Below are 22,030 nucleotides of genomic sequence, written 5' to 3'. Positions count from 1 at the left end.
GGCCCCATGAAAGCCTGAAAGAAATAAAAGGTTAAGTTACCAGATATGCAGTGTATGTAGCAGGGCCAAAACCCCCCGAATAAGAGTTCTGAGTAGAAAAGAAACACGGCCCATGAGCCATAAGTGGTAGGGTTCAACATATCACATAGATTTTGAGATTCTTTTTTCATGACGCATCATACTTTATGATAATGGTAAAGCTAGGTTGATTTGTTGATGACCAAATACTTATTTTCCACCATAATTTGCAAAATAAATCTTGCCAAATCAGACACGGTGATTTTCTGGATTTGTTTTTTTCATTTTGACTCTCATAGTTGTGGTCTATCTATGGCTAGTTTCACATTTGCGCTTTTGAGTGCAGCGACGGCCTGCGCACGGCCGCCGCTAAGCCCCGCCCCCTGTAGCTCTGCCTACCGGCGCATGACGCTACATGCGTCCTGCGTCCCCTATCTTTATCACTGGGGGTGCAGGCCGTGCGCAGTATGCGTTTGGCGGCGCATGCTTCCTTTTAACGGTGCGCCGAGCGCAACCAAACTGCAGCAGGTTGCGTTTGGCGCTGGTCGGCGCACCGTGAAAAGGACGCATGCGCCGCCAAACGCATACTGCGCACGGCCTGCGCCCCCAGTGATAAAGATAGGGGACGCAGGACGCATGCAGCGTCATGCGCCGGCAGACGGAGCTACCGGCGGAGGCGGGGCTTAGCGGCGGCCGTGCGCAGGCCGTCGCTGCGCTCAAAAGCGCAAATGTGAAACTAGCCTATGATGTCAATTACAGGCCTCTCATCTTTTTAAGTGGGAGAACATGAACAATTGGTGGCTGACTAAATACTTTTTTTCCCCACTGTATATATATTTTTTTCTGTAACGCAGGTATATGACATCAATACGGCACTTTGAGGTGCGTTCGCCTTCCATGGTGATATTTTTATTACCCAGAAATAACAATCTCAGGCTGTAATTCCTCAGTCACAGGGAAGAGATCTCACACTGAACGGCATCAAAAGAAATTGCAGCTGATGAATTATTGTTCTAGAGTACAGCAGAGAAGGGGACTCCAACGCTTCCCCTAAGGGGCATTCGGGCTCGCCTTTACCTGCCAATCATGCAGAACGATCAATGAGTTAAGGGAAATGTGGGAATAAAACAAATATAAGCCTCCGCTTGATAATTTAGTTCTGCAAACATCTCTTGTACGTGGAAAGAATGAAAAATAGAAAAAAATGTAAAAGAATTTTCTGAAACAAATGTAAAAGGGTTGCCCAGTTTAACAAAAAATCCATTTGCAAATACCCTATGCATAGTAAAAGTCATTAATCTTTTTTTTTATTTAGTTATCCTCCAGACATTTCACAGTTGTGAATATTGTAATATACTTCATTACTTTATTTTGCTTCCTTCTCTCAAAAAGCCCATATTGCAGTGAGGTTTCTCATACCTAATTTATGCACCTTTAGAAGCTTCTTTCAACTGTTGCACGGCCAAGATCTGTGCTCCATTCAGGACCGGACGAGGGATAGGCACCTGCTTATTTCGCTACCTCCTGCTTCTCTGAGGGGGCGAACTATGGGGGAAATAGGTGACATTGTTGAATGTCTGCGGCACACAGGGGAGCAGTGTCAGACACTGACCTGCTCACCCCTCTCTTTAATCGCACCTCAGCAGTCAATCACACCCTGCACTCAATTGTATTTGCATCTGTCAGATGTGCATATAATTGATGTTGGCACGCCCAGGACAGGGGTAGATAATCAGCCCCCTGATCCTCCGGGAACTCCAGCAGAGCACATGCCAATTTCGGCCTCCGCACTGGATGGCGCGATGGAGTGACATAATCGAGCCAAACAACGTCCACTGATGCAGAAGACTGAAGAGACGTAGGCTGAGCTTGACGGAAGTCTTAGGGGAGAATATGCTTTTTTTAAATTTTCCTTATTAGTTTGCCAGTGAATGGGGGACATAGCTGGCTTTGGGGCTGACTGTGGTGACAAAGAACTAGCTGTGGGAATCTACATGGTGTTGGCTGTGGGAGACTACGTGGGGCTGGCTGTGGGGACCTACGTGGGGCTGGCTGTGGGGGCCTACGTGGGGCTGGCTGTGGGGGCCTACGTGGGGCTGGCTGTGGGGGCCTACATGGGGCTGGCTGTGGGGGCCTACGTGGGGCTGGCTGTGGGGGCCTACGTGGGGCTGGCTGTGGGGGCCTACGTGGGGCTGGCTGTGGGGGCCTACGTGGGGCTGGCTGTGGGGACCTACGTGAGGCTGGCTGTGGGGACCTACGTGAGGCTGGCTGTGGGGACCTACGTAGGGCTGGCTGTGGGGACCTACGTGAGGCTGGCTGTGGGGACCTACGTGAGGCTGGCTGTGGGGACCTACGTGAGGCTGGCTGTGGGGACCTACGTGAGGCTGGCTGTGGGGACCTACGTGAGGCTGGCTGTGGGGACCTACGTGAGGCTGGCTGTGGGGACCTACGTGAGGCTGGCTGTGGGGACCTACGTGAGGCTGGCTGTGGGGACCTACGTGAGGCTGGCTGTGGGGACCTACGTGGGACAAGTTGTAGGGACAAAGGTGGGGCTGGCTGTGGGGATAAAGGTGGGGCTGGCTGTGGGGATAAAGGTGGGGCTGGCTGTGGGGGACCTACGTGGGGCTGGCTGTGGGAACATAACAAGAGGGGCTGTGTAGAACATGATATTATATGGGAGACTGTCTGGAACATTACACTGGGAGCTGTGTGGACTTTATACCTGGGCTGTGGGGACATCATACTGTATAGGATATGGGGGGAGGCATCATACTGTATAGGAGGCTGTGGGGGACAATATTCTGGAGGTTGTGGAGACATCATACTGTATAGGTGGCTGTTGAGGACATTACACTGTATATGGGGCTGTGGTGGACATCATATTGAATATTGGGGGTCTGGTGTACATTATGATGTATATTGGGGGCTGCTGTGGATATTATGGCTGTGCTAACTGTCATACCATGTAGAGGGACAGTGTTAGGAAGGTTTACAGTTTGGAGAGGACAACTTGGTGGGCAGTATGAGGGCATAATGTGAAAAGGGGGCACAGAATGGATATGTAGAGCGGGTAGCGAGAAATGGGGGCACAATATGGAGAGAGGATAGCATGACGGAGGGACAGTGTAAGGGAAAGCAGTGGAGAGCGGACAGCCATTGTATAGGCAGTGGTTCATAAGGACCGATAGTGTGGTGGCTATAGCTGATAATGGCAGACTGTGGGGTGGTTATAAATCATTAAGGTGGACAGAGTGATAATAGCCTTTCAAACTTCAAAATTAACTTTTCCAAATCGGAAGCCTTGAGCATTAATATTCCACATTCCATCCTGGCACCCTTGAAAACAGCTTTTCATTTTAAATGGGACAAGACAGCCATAAAACATTTAGGAATATTGCTACCGAATGATATTAAACTAACATACTCTCTTAATTTTCCTAGGTTACTTAAATCTGTACAGGCTCTTCTGATCGGCATTCCCTCGTCCTTCTTTAGGAATCTCGCGGCAGTCCAAACTAAATTCATATGGTCAGGAAAACTACCACATATCGATAGGGCCACACTATACCGTCCAAAGTCCTCAGATGGTACAGGGCTACTTGATTTCAGATCATATTATATTGCCTCTCATGTCTCTAGAGTTCTGGATTGTTGCAGGAATGGATCTGGGAAAGTATGGATTGGGATCGAACAAAGTTTTACAAACATCCCTCTAATAACTACCCCTTGGGCTTGATATATCTACAATTTCTACACTCAAAACTCATCCTTTAATTGGGACCACTGTGACATGCTGCAATATGTTTATTAATTCTGCCCCAAAATTCCTCTATGTACCCTATCGTTGGTAATCCACTTTTACCCACGGGAATAGAGGATGACATTTTTCGGTCCTGGTTAAACAAAGGTAATTTCAGAGTGACACACTTTGGACAGGGAAACTTGTGTCCTTGATAAGAAAATTTTCAGGGTCTCTTAACTACTTCTCTCTTGTGACACTGGAGAATTGGCCAACTTTCTCAACTTTTTCAATCTTTCCCACCTAGAGACTTTTATAAAACCGATGAAGCAATTTTTGAAGTGGAATGTTCAAATACCGGCCCATTACGACATACTTTGTCATTCTCGTATTCTTTATTGATTGAAACCCAGGACCAGTCTAAAACATGCTTCCAATCTCAATGGGAGAGAGATCTGGGTTGCACCTTAACGAGGGATCAGTGGAGACGTGTATTCACCTTGACACATAAATCTTCCGTCAGCTCCCGATTTCAAGAGGCCAGCTATAAACTGCTTTCTCAGTGGTATAGGGTCCCAAACTTGCCTACACTCTATATTTACAGATGCTAGTCCCATGTGTTGGAGATGTGGGGAGGAGGAGGGTGACCTACTACATATTTTCTGGATCTCTAAACTCCTTTCTCATTTCTGGGGAAAAGTACAACTAGTGATTCATAAATTCACAGATCTTGTCTCAGACCTTGACCCAGCTCTCGTCTTTCTCCATCACAGCAACATCCATTTAAAAACATATATAAATTAGATCCTGAGACACTTGATCACGTCTGCTGGAGCTTGTATTCCCTTGCTATGGAAAAGTAACACTATCCCGACAATCTCACTTTGGTTCTCCAAAATAAGTGACATTATGTTAATGGAGGAGCTCACCTCCACGATCAATAACTCCCGTAATAAATTTTATAAAACACGGCTCTACTGGCTGGAGTTTAAATCTTTCATTGATTACCTTGACCTTACAGAAGAGAAACAAGTTTATTCTTCAGGAGCCTCTCTGACGTTAATTTTTCCCTCTTACCCATACATCTCTTCCACCACTTTTGTCTTTCTGTGTATTTGTGTTTTTGGTTTTAACTTCTCTTTTTTTCTTATATTTCCCCTCTTTGTTAATTCACATGAATATGCAATGACTTAATGTTTAAGTCTGAGTCATCACACTGGCATGGGAGACTAGAAGCTGCAGTACTTCGATTGCCTCTGCTACACATAGGCGATGATCAGATCACCTGTGTGTAGCAGAAATGCTCACTTATTATGAGTGCCAACCACGGGGCAGTGGTAATTACAATCCAGGAATGACAACCATAGAGTTCTGCTTCAGACCTCGGGTTGTCATGCCGACCTATCGTTGACCCGCGATCATGTGACTGGTTCACCGATGGGTGGGGTTTACTACACGCTTCCGGTAAGCGCCAGTTAAATGCCGCTGTCAGAGATTGACAGCGGCATTTAACTAGTTAACAGCCAAGGGTGGATCACGATTCCACCCGCTGCTGTTGCGGGCACATGTCAGCTGATCTATACACATATCAGCTGAAACGTGCGGGCTCAGTGCCGAAGCCTGTAATAAACAGGGGGAGTCCGACGTGGGCGTACTATTACGCCCACGTCGGAAAGGGGTTAAGAGGGAGGCTCCAATCAATAAGTTTTATTAATCGGTTAATGCAAGAAATTGCTACGAAGACCATCTTTCTGGAAGACTCAGACAACCTTAAGATTACTGTACTTGTTTTTTTATTATGTACTAGATGGAGGCCCGATTTTATCGCAATGGGAGGTCGGTAATGTCATGATGGGGGCAGGCTTTGCAGTGTTGAGAATCTCTCCCCCTCCATGTGCTCACCCGCCTATCCACTCTCTCTTTCCCCATGTGCTGACTTCTCCCATCTGTGCTCTCTTCTTTGACCTGTTTACCCCATGTGCTATCCCCCTTGTCTGCTGTCTCTCTCCTTCCTGTGCTGTCCCATTTAAGCTGTCTCCCCCCTGTGCTCTGTCTCTCTCACCCCTGTGTCTGACCATGTACAGAACATACCACAGCTCCTGGGCAGGGGAGGAAGCAAAAGGCAATACTGACATTACAGCAGGTGATCGCAGAGGATACATTTTGTGAGTTAAAATATTGTTTAAAAACAGTCAGTGAAATATTTTACCTCACAAAATGAATCCTCTGTGATCCCCTGCTGTAATGTCAGTATTGTCTTTTGCTTCCTCCCCTGCCCAGGAGTTGTGGTATGCTCCGTACATGGTCAGACACAGATAATTTTTAAAATGAACTTTCTTTAGTGGGAAAACCACTTTAATGTGACCGGCTTCCTCTGCCTGTAGACACGTTGCGCATCTGCCGCCGGCATCAGTCGAATGATTCACTGCGCCTGCGTGGTATTCACGTAGGCTCAGTGCGATGGTGTTCCACTGGTTGTACCGCGCAAGAGGCTGCATGAGTGTGAGTGTGTGAGAGTATGATTGTGAGTGTGTGTGTGTGGGTGTGAGTGTGTGTGGTGCGTACGGCGTATAGAGTGTGTGTGTGTGTGTGTGGTGCGACGGTGTTTCGCTGGTGGTACAGCGCAATAGGTTGGTACCAGCAGCAGTTTCCATATTGAGACACCCATCACTTGGGTGTCCCAATATGGCGGTCGGTGAACTTCCTCCGCTTGGAATTCTGGGATACGGTGACATCTGGACAGAACAGGAAATAAAAACATTACAAGGCAATTATATAAATAGACTCCCCTCCTCACATGTATAGCGCCATGGAATAAATGGCGCTATAATATTATTATTATATATTAATAATCTATTGCTTTCAAAGTGCACTGTATAATGCTGCATTTCTCCTGTGGTGGCGCTGCACAGAAACTCAACACTTAATACCAGATTATATTACAGATTACAACTGATCTCTGGGGAGTTTGAGCAAAAGAACACTCTGTAATCAGATATTCGTAACTGAATGTTCCAAAGGGCCAACTCCTTTAAGTATTACAACCTTTCTTATCATATATCAGTATGTGAAAAATGGGTGCCCGACCTTACAGACATAGAAAAAAGATTAAGACAGCAGTCCTTATTAGAAAAAATATAGTGGTATATTAGCCCATATGGGCTCCTGCGACGTTTCGGCTCAAGGTGTGAGAAAGGCTCACACCTTGAGCCGAAACGTTGCAGGACTCAATATGGGCTAATAATACACTATATTATTTCTAAGAAGGACTACTGTCTTAATTTTTTTGTACTATATATAATACAGAGAGATTGTCAGTGCTTCGTCGACCTCCTTACTTGTATTATTCAAGAGCATTAAATCCTTGCAACGTCTATTCAATTTTGACAGAGTAGAAAAAAAGAAAGTTTCCCCTTTTTCTGATTTTAAATGGATTTTCCTGAAACATAGGCCATAATATCAAAGCACAGACCCCCATAAGAGGTTTTTGATTCCCTTTGCTACCTGTTCTCCACCCCGTTCTCCACCCAAGAATGTATGAGTGGACACCAGGGTTCTGTCCGATGTTAGAGCATCCGGGTGTCATACACAAGAATCCTCCTAAAAGATCAGCTTTCTAGAGGAATTTGGGAGGTTTCCAGAGGGATCAAGCGATTTACCACATCATTCTGGAACTTGGGAGGTTTCAAGCATGTTCCAAGAGAGTTGACAAGTATACCCATAAGTCTTTCATTATGTTAAATGGGATTTCCACCACTTTGATATTATGGGCTTACAGGTTATTATCTTCACTTCTTAAAATTGAGATTACACCATTTTGTGATTCCCTCGTGAAGGACTGTTGGTGGCTTTGCCCACATGGTCTCCAGATGGAGATCGGAGGCTGGACTGGCGCAATGGGGGAATGGAGATCCATCCCCTTTATGGACCTCATGCCACTGCCCTCAAATGCTATCATAGTAAAGAGTCTGTCCTCTTCAGTGATGAGTCGCGCTTTTGTCTAGGAGTCAATGTTTCCCTGAGAATGGTCTGGAGACTACATGGTCAAAGCCATGATTAGGCCTTTACGAGAGAACGTCACACTGGTCCTACTCCCAGGATTATGGTGTGTGGTGGCATTATATACAATAGCCGGACACTCTAGTCGTCATTCCAGGTGCACCAACAGCTTGGCGATCCATTGATTTGGTAGTGGAACCAGTGGTGCGGCCCTTTCTTCAAAATATCCCAGGAGCTGTTTCTCAACACGACAACACCAGGCCGCATGATTCTTGTGCTACTGTGAGCAACCTGCGTAGCTTAAATGTGCTCCCATGGTTGCAGAGTCTCCAGACTTGTCTCCTATTGAGCACATCTGGCAAGTAATTGGTCGGTGATCACACGAGAGCTGCCAGCAGCGGATCTTGATGATTTCCCTGAGTGTATTCCGCGTGGCAGAACGTCCCTCAGGCAACCATTAATAACCTCGATTTCCAGCGTTACACCCCATGGCTACTCTATTTCAAGTACAGCGCCTCACCTGTCTACAGATCGAAGGTGGTAATGGAGATCACTACAATAAAGCTGAGCTGCAATAACAGACATAACCTATGTGCAGGTGTGGTGCTGTTTCATAAACAAAGCAGTCATTTTATTTTTTTATTTTTTTCAAATCCTAATTATAGGTAGAAAAAAATTGTAAAAAATATGAACATTTCTTGCAGCACATACCAGGATTTATTTTCGCTTAGTAAAGGAAAGAGCAGAATAGTCGGCTATTAATACACCGCGGCGACTCAAAGTTATTTCTCGACCTCTGGGATGATAAAATGAATTAAAGATCCCTTTGCTTTAATCCCAGAGGGGAGCTCGTTCTATGCTCCCGCTCCCTTTACTCTATACTGAGCGGAAACTTATACGACTCCTCACATTAAAAAAAAAAAAAACCTATTCCATTAATTAGAGCGAGTCAGAGAATTTGGAGTCATTAAATCATAATCTGAGAGCGCAAACTAAAATTTCAAAATTAATATACTCAAATGTCAAATGTAATGAATAGGTATTTCTAACTTGGAAGTTAACAAGAATGACTTTTTCAGACTCCTCTATAAAAAATTCATTACTTTGGTTCTTGATTATCGAGGTCTCATGGTAGTTGGTGCTGCTCCTTGAAGAAGTACAGAGTCTAGTAGTTTTAACTCGGTTTCTTATTATTTGGTAGTATCTTTATTTTTTCTGCCTTTCCTACTCCAATATTCCTCAGTTTTCAAGGACCATCCCGCGAGCCAGACCACTTTTTAGCCAAGTGAAAGTGATCTTCAACGCTCCCTCGTGGGAGTGTTATTGTGGACCACGCCCACTTGGTTAAAAAAGGACTACATTTATATACAGGGAAAATGGGACCATATCTCAGGAGCGGAGAGGAGCAAGAAGAAAAGAAAACCACATTCAGGAGAGCAGTGTCATTCACACCAGGTTAAAAAAATACATATTATTGCAAGAGATAGGTCCCCTTTAACCCCTTTCTGCCATGTGACGTACTATCCCGTCCATGTGCCCTGGGACTTATTTCCCAAGGACGGGATAGTACGTCATGGCATTTAATGCGACATCGCGACTTGTCGCGATGATCGCATTAAAATTCCGACGCCATCTTACCTTATGGTAGATGGCCTCGGCATCCTGGGGTCTGTCGCTGCCCTCCCTTCCTCCCGAGCGCTGTGATTGGCTGCTGAAATCGAAACAGCCAATTACAGCGCTTCTCATTGTTTCAGCCAATCGGAGCAGCTGAAACAATGATGTTCTAGGCTAGGATCGAGTACCGATGTACTCGATCCTGATCGGTACTCGATCCTGAACCTGGTGCTTGGCAACGCCAGACACCAGGCAAAACCCCCCGGATTGGCACAATCGCCGATTGCATCGATCGCTATAGCGACGCTCTGCCCTGCCAGTACCGGAATACAGCACCGATCCTAGGCAGGGACCTGACACAGGCCCAGCAGGGCCTACAGGAGCTGGTTGGCGTGATCGATTAGATCGGCGATCGCGCCAACCACAGGGCACAGCTGCTGTCACTCTGTGACCGCTCTGTGCCCTGCTGATGACCTGGGCATGACCTGCCTTAGAATCGGAGCTGTGAGCTCCGATCCTAGGCGGCTGCCATGGCCACCATGCAGAGCAGGGATTGGTGGATCGATGTTATCATTCGATCCCACCAATGACAGGTCACAGCAGTGATGTGACCGCTCTGTGACCTGTCCCTGACCTGCCTGTGACCTGTATGACAGCTCTGCAGGGGGTTCTCACACTAGCTAAGGATTCCCTAGAGAGCGGTCATAAGTCTGGATCTCCTGGTGTGCTGGGGATTGTGGTGCCACAGCAGCTTGTAGCATCACAATACCTGCTAAAGAAAGAAGAAAGAAAAACCCTACAACTGTAAGTATTGCCTGATCCCCGATCCCTGCCCAATCTAGCTTCACCCCCCCCCATCTAGCTTTACCCCCCAATCTAGCTTCATCCCCCCCCCAATCCCCCCTCTTTTTACCCCCCTCCACCCCCCCTTTGCGCCACCTCTGTGCGCACATTTAGCAGCTGCCGAGCGTTGATTGGTGATGCAGTTCACCAATCAACACTCGTGCTTGCTTTTTTTTTCCTATGCCCCCTTTGCGCCAGCTCCGTATTCGCAACCCACTGCCGCCAAACTTTGATAAGTGACATAGTTCACTTATCATAGTTTGTGCCCGCTGATTTCCTTTTTTTTCACCCCCCCTTTGCGCCACCTGGCTACAAGCGTAAGTGCTAATCCCTGTCCGATCTCTCTTCATCCCCACCCTTCCCCCTTCCCCCTCTTTTTACCCCCCTCAATCCCCCTTTGCGCTGCCTCTGTGCGCACATTTAGCAGCCCCCTTTGCGCCAACTCCGTATTCGCATCCCACAGCCGCCAAACTGTGATAAGTGACATAGTTCACTTATCATAGCTTGTGCCTGCTGATTTCCTTTTTTTTTCACCCCCCCTTTGCACCACCTAACTATAAGTGTAAGTGCTAATCCCTGATCCCTGTCCGATCTCTCTTCATCCCCCTTCCCCCACTTTTTACCCCCTCCATCCCCCTTTGTGCCGCCTCTGTGCGCACATTTAGCAGCCCCCTTTGCGCCAACTCCTTATACGCATCCCACAGCCGCCAAACTGTGATAAGTGACATAGTTCACTTATCAGAGCTTGTGCCTGCTGATTTCCTTTTATTCACCCCCCCATTGCACCACCTAACTATAAGTGTAAGTGCTAATCCCTGATCCCTGTCCGATCTCTCTTCATCCCCCTTCCCCCACTTTTTACCCCCTCCATCCCCCTTTGTGCCGCCTCTGTGCGCACATTTAGCAGCCCCCTTTGCGCCAACTCCTTATACGCATCCCACAACCGCCAAACTGTGATAAGTGACATAGTTCACTTATCAGAGCTTGTGCCTGCTGATTTCCTTTTATTCACCCCCCCATTGCACCACACCTGTACGCACACCCAGCAGCAGCCACTGAATTTTGATAAGTGACGCCGTTCACTTATCAGAGCTAGGGCCTGCTGTTTTAGACTTTTCTTTTCACAGGTATTTTTCTCCCCATTTCCTTTTTTTTTTTAGCTTTTTCTTTACAGAATAGTGTGCACCAATCACTAGCCCCCCACACATACACATATAGCTATAAATAAAGTACACCCAAGCACCACTTTCACAAAAAATGTCCCACCCATCGCGTTCGTCCCAACAGCGCTATTCAATGGAGGAGGCATATTCTTACCTTGCCTCCGACACTGATAGCGAGGACAAGGATCCGACTTTTCTTTATTTTTCGGATTCTTCATCCTCTTCCCCCTCCTCATCTTCCTCCTCGGGTCCTGCGGAATCGCCACGCAGACGCTCCAGGACAGAAGATGAGGCAGCGCCCACCATGCCCGAAGCGGATTCAGTAGACCCTGTATGGACTTCGCCCCCCGAAAATTACGAGCCACTGATTCCTGATTTTGTGGCAGAATCAGGAATCAAGTTTGACACCACCAGCCTCACAGAAATAGACTTTTTCAAAGTCTTTTTCTCTGAGGATTTTGTTAACCTCATGGTGGAGCAAACTAATTTGTACGCTCGTCAATTTTTGGCAGAAAACCCGCGTTCATCATATTCCAACTGGTCTCCTGTGGACGCAGTTGAAATGATACATATATGATAATGCCCAGTATCAGAGAACGAGACAAGGCGGTGACCATGGTCCAAAAACGCCTTGTGCATGGATTACCACTCCATATGCTAATCTTAAAAAGGAGAAAACGGAGTAACGGATACAAAATATATGCAAAAGTATAAATTTTATTAATACTCACATCAAGTGCTGACAAGTATACAAGTTGACTAAAATAGGGGGGATAAGCCCCAATGATACAACAATCAGGACAGACAAGGACAGGGTAAATAAAATGATACCAGTGCTCGAAATCTACATGGCACAACGTTCAGTCAGCCCATGGGCATTGCACATAACAGACATGTGTCTAATGGTAAAAGATAGTCAAATATGGCATACTCAATTAAATGTGTATTGTACATAGTTGTACATGTCCAGAGCGCCAAAAAAAAAAAAAAAAACCATCCAGAGGGGTCAATGTGCAAGTCCAATGGACACTGAACATAAATGAATCAATGACATGTGGAAGGATTCTTACATAGTAAATAACATATGTATCAACATATCAAAACTGCGCAATTGTGCCAGAGAGAACCCGGGAGACGACCCGCCCAGCGGTCCAAATGACCGAAGTGTGGAAACAAGTAAAGGCAGGCTGCTTACCGGGGAGCAGAGGAGGTGAAGGCCCATGCAACGACACCCGACGTACGTTTCGCGCCCGCCACAGGCGCTTTATCAGTTGAAATGATGCAGTTTTGGGGCCTGGTCCTCCACATGGGGATACTGAAGAAGCCGGAAATTCGGCAATATTGGAGTGTTGATATTTTATACAACACTCCAGTGTTCCGAATGGTCATGGTCCAGACGCGTTTTGAGGCCATCCACAAGTTTCTGCATTATACCGATAATGCACAGTGTCCCGCACGAGATGACCCCAACTTTGACCGTCTGTTCAAAGTTCAGCCGGTCATCGAACACTTCAACAAAAAGTTTGCTGAAGTGTACGTGCCCCAAAGGGAGATCAGCGTGGATGAGTCCTTCGTCCATTACAAGGGAAGGCTCGGATTCCGTCAATACCTGCCCAGGAAGAGGGCCAGGTACGGAATCAAACTCTACAAACTTTGTGAGAGTACCTCAGGGTACTGGGCCCGATGAGCTTCAATGGGAGTAGTCACGGCAGCTGGGACCCGGCCCATGGCCCTGGGCGCCTATTGTAAAAGGGGGGTAATGTTCAGTGTGCTTATGATGATTAGAGTTTATGAATGAATGAGTCGTGACGCCACCTGTGGTGTTCAGCAATGAAGATGTTGAGCCGACACTGCAGACAGATCCTCTGGGACAGATGGTGTGGTGCAGCAATGATGTTATAGCCCTCCACAGGCAGGGCTGTAGTCCCAGGGCAGAGTAGGTGAAGTGACACTTAGATGATGTAGGGTCGGGCGCAGGGCTAGGCACAGGGATGTAGCAGTGCTGGGTGTGTTGACGCAGGAATAAGTGGAGGACACCAGGGCATGTAGTACCAAAGCTTTACTCACAGTCTGTTGCAGGTACAGGTGCCCACCTCGGTGCCGTGTCCTCCGGGTCAGGGGCTCAGCCAACTTCCAGGGAAGATGAAGCACTCCTTTCCAACACTCCGCCAACATATGTGTCTTTTCTGAACGTCTCCCTCTTAGCGCCTTTAGTGAAGTACTCACAGTACTTAGTTACACTGGAGTTCCTCCTGTCAGATGTTTCTATGAACTCTACTTGTACAGCAGACAGCTGTAGCCTGCTTCGGGGACTCCTCACTACCTAGTCCCGGCTCACTATCGTTGCTGTTGTGCCCCCAAGTCTTGTGTGGGAATAAAGTGGTGACAACTTCTATTCCTCCGGTGTCTGCTGCAGGACCATTAGTATCCATACAAACCCGGGGACCGGACCCCGGCCTTGCGCTTAGAACTTGGGAAGGGTTCTCCTCTAACCCTGATCCTTGGTTCTCTTCTTCTCCTCACGTTCCGTACTAATTCTTTCCTTCTTATGGAGAGTCAGGCTTTCTATTAATGTTCCTTTCCTGTGCCAGCGGACCCAGATCACTGAGGTCGGCTGCAGCACTTCCTTCATCCATCCCACTCAGGGGATCTCCTTTCACAGACTGACCTCGTCAGACTCCTGTGACTAACTAAATCCTATCCTCTTCCCGCTCTTTTAAGTGCAAACTAAACTCCACCCGCCTCGCAGCACGCTTCGTGTTCCAAGCAGGGAGCCACCAAAGGTGCTTTGCTACACTACTATGTTGTGTGGGATGCAGGTGTTGGAGTGTGGTCAGGTGTCTCCACCTTACCTGATTAGTGGGGTACCACACGTCAGGAGGAGGTGCAGTACCTCTGTGGCGACTGAAACCTCAGGGATGCCACATACCCCCCCGTTAAACACAGCACCTCCGCGGGCTGCAAAAAAACAAAGGTTGACAAGTACAGGAACATACAAAAATTTTATAATGCTAACTAAACAGTTGTTATCTAATCTTCTCAATATGAGAGGCACGGTTTCTTGAACGTTGCAAACAATTTTAACTAACTATCCATGCTTTAATACAGTACCTAATTCAAAAGTGCTATTGGCAGTAACTCACTACCACTTCAAGTATTCTTCATCAACACATTTCTTCTTCATCTCTTCTTTCACATTTTCTACTTCCTATTATTAATCTTAAGTGACAACCGATGATGCCTGGTTCGTCACCTGCAAGTTTTTCAAATCTTTATTCAAACATCAAAGCATTGGTCTAAATTCTATAAAACATTCACTATTTACTTACTCTATAAAAAATGCTAGACATTAATAAGTGCAATATAGACATTGATCCAGCCAAGATGTCTTGAAATGTCCTTATTCTTAATGAGGTAGCCCTTATTCTTAAAAGACTTATGTAAAACCAAGAAAGGGCACCTAAAGAGGTGCAACTATATACAGTAAAGTTTGTGATTCACTCCAAGTTCATGATCACTGCAGTTCAGTAAGAAAAACGCTGCCAATAAAACTGGAATCAAGAGGGAAACATCATGATAACAAAAATAGAAAAAAACAGGCACAATGGTGCAAATACCCTCCTGGGTAACAGAGTTAGTTAGTTTCTCCTTTAGTATTGAGGTTCCCCTCCTGGGGTACTGGAAGCTGACGACTTGGGCTGCTGCTTCCAGGGGAGAACTTCTGGACATCCTTTTCCTGTTGACTGTTTACAAATTGCAGGTACTCCTTTTCTCCTGGAGTGAGGTTGGCAGCTACTTGTATAAGTAGCTCATCAACTGCTGCTGGTGATATCCCTGCTGCCCGTAATTCTGAAGAAGTTGCAATTGGTACCAATGGACGTGGTTCCTCAATTTCAGGTGGCACTGCAGTTAACGGCACCACTGCCTTGATTTTTGGCCTGACGTCTGGTGTCACTGGCGTCTGTGGGGGCTTGTAGGGGGAGAGGCGGGGGTCCTGAATCTGTGGCAAAGGTAACCCGTGATGCATATTGATACTCCCCAGTCGTTCGGATTCTTCTGCCAAACCCACGAGATGCCGAATGGGACGTGCCTGCTCCAGTCTCACTCTTTTCAGCAGGGATTTCTTCCACTTCCCCATCGAAGTAAGCTTAGTGCTTCTGAATTGAGAGCATAGCTCATCTAATTGTCCCATGTGGAGTTCAAGCATGCCAGCCTCACTATATGAAAACTCGAGGGGTAACCCGTTGGGAGGGGTAGCGATCATACCTGGAGCCTCCCGGCGGCGTACAATGTTCACTGGCGCCGCCGGATTCAAGGTCGGAGACAATAGTGGGGCGGCCGGCGGCTCCGAGTCCGCGGGGGTCTCTGGTGGGACCTGCGCAGCCGCGTCAGGTCCAGGCGGGAGCTCAACTTCTTCCTCCACTTCAGCTCCCAGGCCCTCGGACAACTCCTCCTGGCAGACCTCACCCAGCGGTGATGACAGTGGGGAGATGGTGATAAACGCTGCCGGTGGTATTGCAGCGGCCGCAGGCTCTACAGGGTTTGCCTGGGGGAGATCCGGTGCAGCAGTGACTGGGGTACCGCTGATGGAGGCCCCTCTTGGGCGTGCTGCCAGTTCATCCTCCATAACGCCTCCTGCCTCAATCGCAGACGGGTGGTCAGCTGGGCTATCTCATCCTCCAGCTGCTGACGGTTCATGCCGGAAGCCAGATCGGAGCCTTCAGCAATTACGCTGGGGAGATTCAGCTCAACCTCCCTTCGCTCTTCAGGCCTCCTCTCTCCTTCCATCATGGCGCTCTCTCCTTCTTCCTGTCTGGACTCTTTTCCCGCCACCAGCCCTCGCTCCTCCTTCTGAGGGCGGCGTCTTCTTCCTACTCCTCCATACCAGGCCAGTATACGAACCCCTCGGGGGGTGGGCCATGTTGCAGTTGCATAGAAGTTCAGACAGGGGAGGCCCAGGACAGTTCGCGGTCTTTTCTTAGCACCACCCATATTGTCACGCCCTTCTTCTCCGCGCCGGCGGCCATTTTTAGAGTCCATTTTACAGTCAATTTGGTTATTCTGCACATTTCCACAAATTTTTAAGTCCAATAAATCGTAGGCACACAGAACCCGGTGGCACCGGGCTTCGTCATCCTGTTCGTGACACCAAGTTGGGTCGCCCTCCCAGGGCCATGGGGTACTCGGTACTGGGCCCGATGAGCTTCAATGGGAGTTGTCACAGTAGCTGGGACCCGGCCCGTGGCCCTGGGCGCCTATTGTAGAAGGGGGGTAATGTTCATTGTGCTTATTATGATTAGAGTTTATGAATGAATGAGTCGTGACGCCACCTGTGGTGTTCGGCAATGAAGATGTTGAGCCGACACTGCAGACAGATCCTCTCGGACAGATGGTGTGGTGCAGCAATGATGTTATAGCCCTCCACAGGCAGGGCTGTAGTCTCAGGGCAGAGTAGGTGAAGTGACACTTAGATGATGTAGTGTCGGGCGCAGGGCTAGGCACAGGGATGTAGCAGTGCTGGGTGTGTTGACGCAGGAATAAGTGGAGGACACCAGGGCATGTAGTTCCAAAGCTTTATTCACAGTCTGTTGCAGGTACAGGTGCCCACCTCGGTGCCGTGTCCTCCGGGTCAGGGGCTCAGCCAACTTCTAGGCAAGATGAAGTACTCCGTTCCAACACTCCGCCAACATATGTGCCTTTTCTGAACGTCTCCCTCTTAGCGCCTTTAGTGAAGTACTCACAGTACTGAGTTACACTGGAGTTCCTCCTGTCAGATGTTTCTATGAACTCTACTTGTACGGCAGACAGCTGTAGCCTGCTTCGGGGGACTCCTCACTACCTAGTCCCGGCTCACTATAGATGCTGTTGTGCCCCCAAGTCTTGTGTGGGAATAAAGTGGTGACAACTTCTATTCCTCCGGTGTCTGCTGCAGGACCATTAATATCCATACAACCTTGGGGACCGGACCCCGGCCTTGCGCTTAGAACTTGGGAAGGGTTCTCCTCTAATCCTGATCCTTGGTTCTCTTCTTCTCCTCACGTTCCGTTCTAATTCTTTCCTTCTTATGGAGAGTCAGGCTTTCTATTAATGTTCCTTTCCTGTGCCAGCGGCCCCAGATCACTGACGTCGGCTGCAGCACTTCCTTCATCCATCCCACTCAGGGGATCTTCTTTCACAGACTGACCTCGTCAGACTCCTGTGACTAACTAACTAAATCCTATCCTCTTCCCGCTCTTTTAAGTGCAAACTAACTCCACCCGCCTCCCAGCACGCTTCGTGTTCCAAGCAGGGAGCCACCAAAGGTGCTTTGCTACACTACTATGTTGTGTGGGATGCAGGTGTTGGAGTGTGGTCAGGTGTCTCCACCTTACTTGAATAGTGGGGTACCACACCTCAGGAGGAGGTGCAGTACCTCTGAGGCGACTGAACCCTCAGGGGCGCCACAGTACACTCACAGGTTTAGAGTCTACGAAGGAAAGGACACCAGGATTGAACCCCCTGAGTGTCCTCCTGTCCTGGGAGTAAGTGGGAAAATTGTGTGGGATTTGGTTCACCCACTGCTGGATAAAGGTTATCACCTCTAACACTGATAACTTTTATACCAGCGTCCCACTCTACAAATCCCTCTCTGCGCGAGGTAACGTAGCCTGCGGTACTGTCCGCAAAAATCAGAGAGGCCTTTCCGAAGACGCTACTTGGGCAGATGCTCAGAAAAGGTGAGAGCAGAGCCCAATGTAGCGACCACCTACTGGTGGTCAAGTACAAGGACAAGAGGGGTGTCCATCTCTTGACCACCATACACGGTGATGGCAGCACCCTCTGCACTGAACGGGGTACCTCCACACAGGTCAGCAAACCGACCTGTGTAGTGGGGTACAATACCTCCAACCGTACAATGCTCTCAGAAAGGCCAGGGCGTGGTACAAAAAGCTGTCCGTGCACATCGTACAAATGGCAATGCTCAACGCATTCCTGCTGTCACAATGTGCACGCCACACCGATACGTCATACCTTCAGTTCCAGGAGGTAGTGGTTAAGGCCCTGATGTTTGGCGCTCAGGAAGGAGCGGGCCCCAGTACTTCCGGAACTGCAGGTGCTCGTATCGTACCAGGTGAGCATTTTCCGGGGGTGGTCCCACCAACTGGTAGAAAAGGTAAGCCGTAAAAAAGGTGCCGAGTGTTACAAAAAGGGAATACGCAAGGACACCATTTACCAGTGCGACACCTGCCCCAAAAAACCTGGCCTGTGTATGAAAGATTGCTTCAAATTGTACCACACCTCCATGCCCTATTAATTTACATTAGTTTAGTTGGGGGCACATCTAGATTTGTTCTTTGGGGGTCTAGTATACAAATTTATGTCACATGTGGGTTTTTTTCCCTGTTTAGGCACATCAGGGGCTCTGCAAACGGAACATGACGCCAGCAGACCCATCAAAGTCTGCATTCCAAAACGTCACTACTTCCCTTTTGAGCCCCGACATGTGCCTAAACAGTTTTTTCCCACATGTGGGGTACCAGCGTACTCAGGACAAATTGGACAATGTCTTTTGGGGTCCAATATCTCCTGTTACCCTTGGGAAAATTAAAAATTGGGGACTAAAAGATCATTTATGTGGACACAAAATAGGATTTTATATTTTCACGCCCGGGCATTATAAGCTTTAGCGAAACACTTGGGGGTTCAAAGTGCTCACCACACATCTAGATAAGTTCCTTAGGGGGTCTAGTTTCCAAAATAGGGTCACTTGTGGGGGGTTTCCACTGTTTAGGTACATCAGGGGCTCTGCAAACGGAACATGACGCCAGCAGACCATTCCATCAAAGTCTGCATTCCAAAACGTCATTACTTCCCTTCCGAGCCCTGCCGTGTGCCCAAACAGTGTTTCTCCCCCACATATGGGGTATCAGCGCACTCAGGACAAATTGGACAACAACTTTTAGGGTCCAATTTCTCCTGATACTCTTGGGAAAATAAATTGGGGACTAAGATATTATTTTTTTGGAAAAAAAAATTATTTTTTTTTTTTTTCACGCCCGGGCATTATAAGCTTTAGCGAAACACTTGGAGGTTCAAAGTGCTCACCACACATCTAGATAAGTTCCTTGGGGGGTCTAGTTTCCAAAATGGGGTCACTTGTGGGAGGTTTCCACTGTTTAGGCATATCATGGGTTCTCCAAATGCAATTGGAGAACCTAAAAGCCAATTTTAGGTTGAAAATGTCAAACGGCGCTCTGTCCCTTCCGAGCCCTGCCATGTATCCAAACAGTGTTTCTCCCCCACATATGGGGTATCAGCGCACTCAGGACAAATTGGACAACAACTTTTGGGGTCCAATTTCTCCTGATACCCTTGGGAAAATAACAAATTGGGGACTAAACCATCATGTTTGTGGAAAAAATATGATTTTTTTATTTTTACACCCGGGCGTTATAAACTTCTGTGAAGCCCTTGGGGGTTCAAAGTTCTCACCACACATCTACATGAGTTCCTTAGGGGGTCTAGTTTCCAAAATGGGGTCACTTGTGGGGGGTTTACACTGTTTAGGCATATCATGGGTTCTCCAAACAGAACATGGCGTCCGATTTCAATTTCAGCCAATTTTAGGTTGAACATGTCAAACGGCGCTCTTTCCCTTCCAAGCCCTGCCGTGTGCCCAAACAGTGTTTTTCCCCCACATATGGGGTATCCGCGCACTCTGGACAAATTGGACAACAACTTTTGGGGTCCATTTTCTCCTGTTACCCTTGGGAAAATAAAAAATTGTTGCTAAAAGATCATTTTTGTGACTAAAAAGTTAAATGTTCATTTTTTCCTTCCACGTTGCTTCTGCTCCTGTGAAACACCTGAAGGGTTAATAATCTTCTTGAATGTAGTTTTGAGTAGCTTGAGAGGTGCAGTTTTTAGAATGGTGTTACTTTTGGGTATTTTCTGCCATATAGACCCCTCAAAGTGACTTTGAATGTGAGGTGGTCCCTAAAAAAAATGGTTTTGTAAATTTTGTTGTAAAAATGAGAAATCGCTGGTCAACTTTTAACCTTATGACTTCCGAATAAAAAAAAATTTTGTTTCCAAAATTGTGCTGATGTAAAGTAGACATGTGGGAAATGTTATTTAGTAACTATTTTGTGTCACAGATTTCTCTATTTTAAGGGAATAAAAATTCAAAGTTTGAAAATTGCAATATTTTCAAAATTTTTTCCATATTTCCGTTTTTTTCACAATTAAACGCAAGTTATATGAATGAAATTTTACCACTAAAGTGAAGTACAATATGTCACGAGAAAAAATCTCAGAATCGCCAGGATCTGTTGAAGCATTCCAGAGTTATGACCTCAAAGGGACAGTGGTCAGAATTGTAAAAAATGGCCCGGTCATTAACGTGCAAACCACCCTTGGGGGTTAAGGGGTTAAAGGGAATCTGTCAGTATTTATTTTTTTGCTATGGAATCTGTTAGCAGGATAATGTAGAGACGGAGACCCTGATTTCAGTGATGCATCACTTCCTGGGCTACTTAGCGCAGTTTTGATACAATCCCTGTTTTCTCTGCAGAATGCTGAGCTGTGTATAATCCCGCCCACACCACCGATTGGCATCTTACTGTCAACGTAAAGAGAAAGCTGCCAATCACTGGTGGAGGCGGGGTTATACAGATTAGCCTGACTGGTGTGCACGTAGGACCTAGTCCGGCAGAAAAAAATCTCCTGCTGATAAAACACTGATTGTGTTGAAACTACAACCCACAAGCCAGTAAGTGAAACAACCCTGGAATCAGACTCTCTTGTCCTATATTATGCCGCTCTCAGATTAAATAGCGAAATCCTGCTGACAAATTCCCTTTAAGGACAGGAGATGAAGGTCATGATATATTTAACACATTGCATGCTGATAGTGTTTTGTAAATTCTATAGCAAGTCATAAGTATCTGTGACGAGGTTGCAGCAAATCTAGTTAGGCAGAAGGTCTTACCAATGTTGTAAAGAAGTAATGGTAATATTCGGTCATCATTCCCATGGAGAGAATCTGCAAAAAGCAAAAACAGAAAAGAAAAATACAGCTATTAATAAAGAAGATTCAATTGTTGGAAGCAGTGCACAACGGAAAAAAATCAGTTGTCTATATGTAAAATATTACAGAACTGTTTAAAGGATTTTTTCCACTAAAGTTATATATATATATATCTATATATATCTATCTATATATACATACATACACATAGGTTAAAGGATTACCTGCAATTAGCACAGACAGGACTGCCAACACAGAAAATATAAAGTGTTAATCCCACAAATAACATTAAATAATGAGCATGTGCGACCTCTGCTACCATAGACAGTGAATGGAGATGTTGTCGCGCATACGCACGAGCGCTCAGGTGCAAGAACTAGACGCTTGACCCGGTTACAGGTCCTCTTTAATTACCACCAGTCCTGCAGATAGTCAGTAAATGTTATTTGTGGGATTACCGCTTCACATTTGGGCACTCTGCTGTGATGGTGTTATGCTACTGTAAGGGGGTGAAGCACAGAAGGAGCCGAGGGAGGGTTGTCTCCTCTGCTCCGTGCCCGGAACCATAGAGCAGGGCAGCAGGTTCCCTGGGGGACATTTTAGCAGCCTGAGCGCTTGGCTCAGAGGAGCGCAGACATCAGACAG

At 47.0% G+C, this 22,030-nt stretch overlaps 1 protein-coding gene across 10 annotated transcripts in view; it reads right to left on the bottom strand.

Moving 5' to 3' along the window:
• GRIK1 (glutamate ionotropic receptor kainate type subunit 1) overlaps nucleotides 1-22,030 on the bottom strand; it is a 437,138-nt gene that overhangs the window by 165,493 nt on the left and 249,615 nt on the right. For all 10 annotated transcript variants that reach the window (XR_012233956.1, XM_073584576.1, XM_073584579.1 and 7 more), the window contains exon 5: nucleotides 21,347-21,400. Coding sequence is in view for 9 of the 10 variants with exons in the window: in XM_073584576.1 (XP_073440677.1) it covers nucleotides 21,347-21,400 (54 nt within the window). In the remaining variant the exon portion in view is untranslated. The remainder of the gene's footprint in view (nucleotides 1-21,346; nucleotides 21,401-22,030) is intronic.

This window comes from Dendrobates tinctorius, unplaced genomic scaffold, assembly GCF_039654945.1.
Source record: "Dendrobates tinctorius isolate UK_male_01 unplaced genomic scaffold, ASM3965494v1 ptg000084l, whole genome shotgun sequence".
Taxonomy (NCBI): Eukaryota; Metazoa; Chordata; class Amphibia; order Anura; family Dendrobatidae; genus Dendrobates; species Dendrobates tinctorius.
Note: the sequence above shows the minus strand (reverse complement) of the source record. Positions and strands in the feature narration are given on the sequence as shown.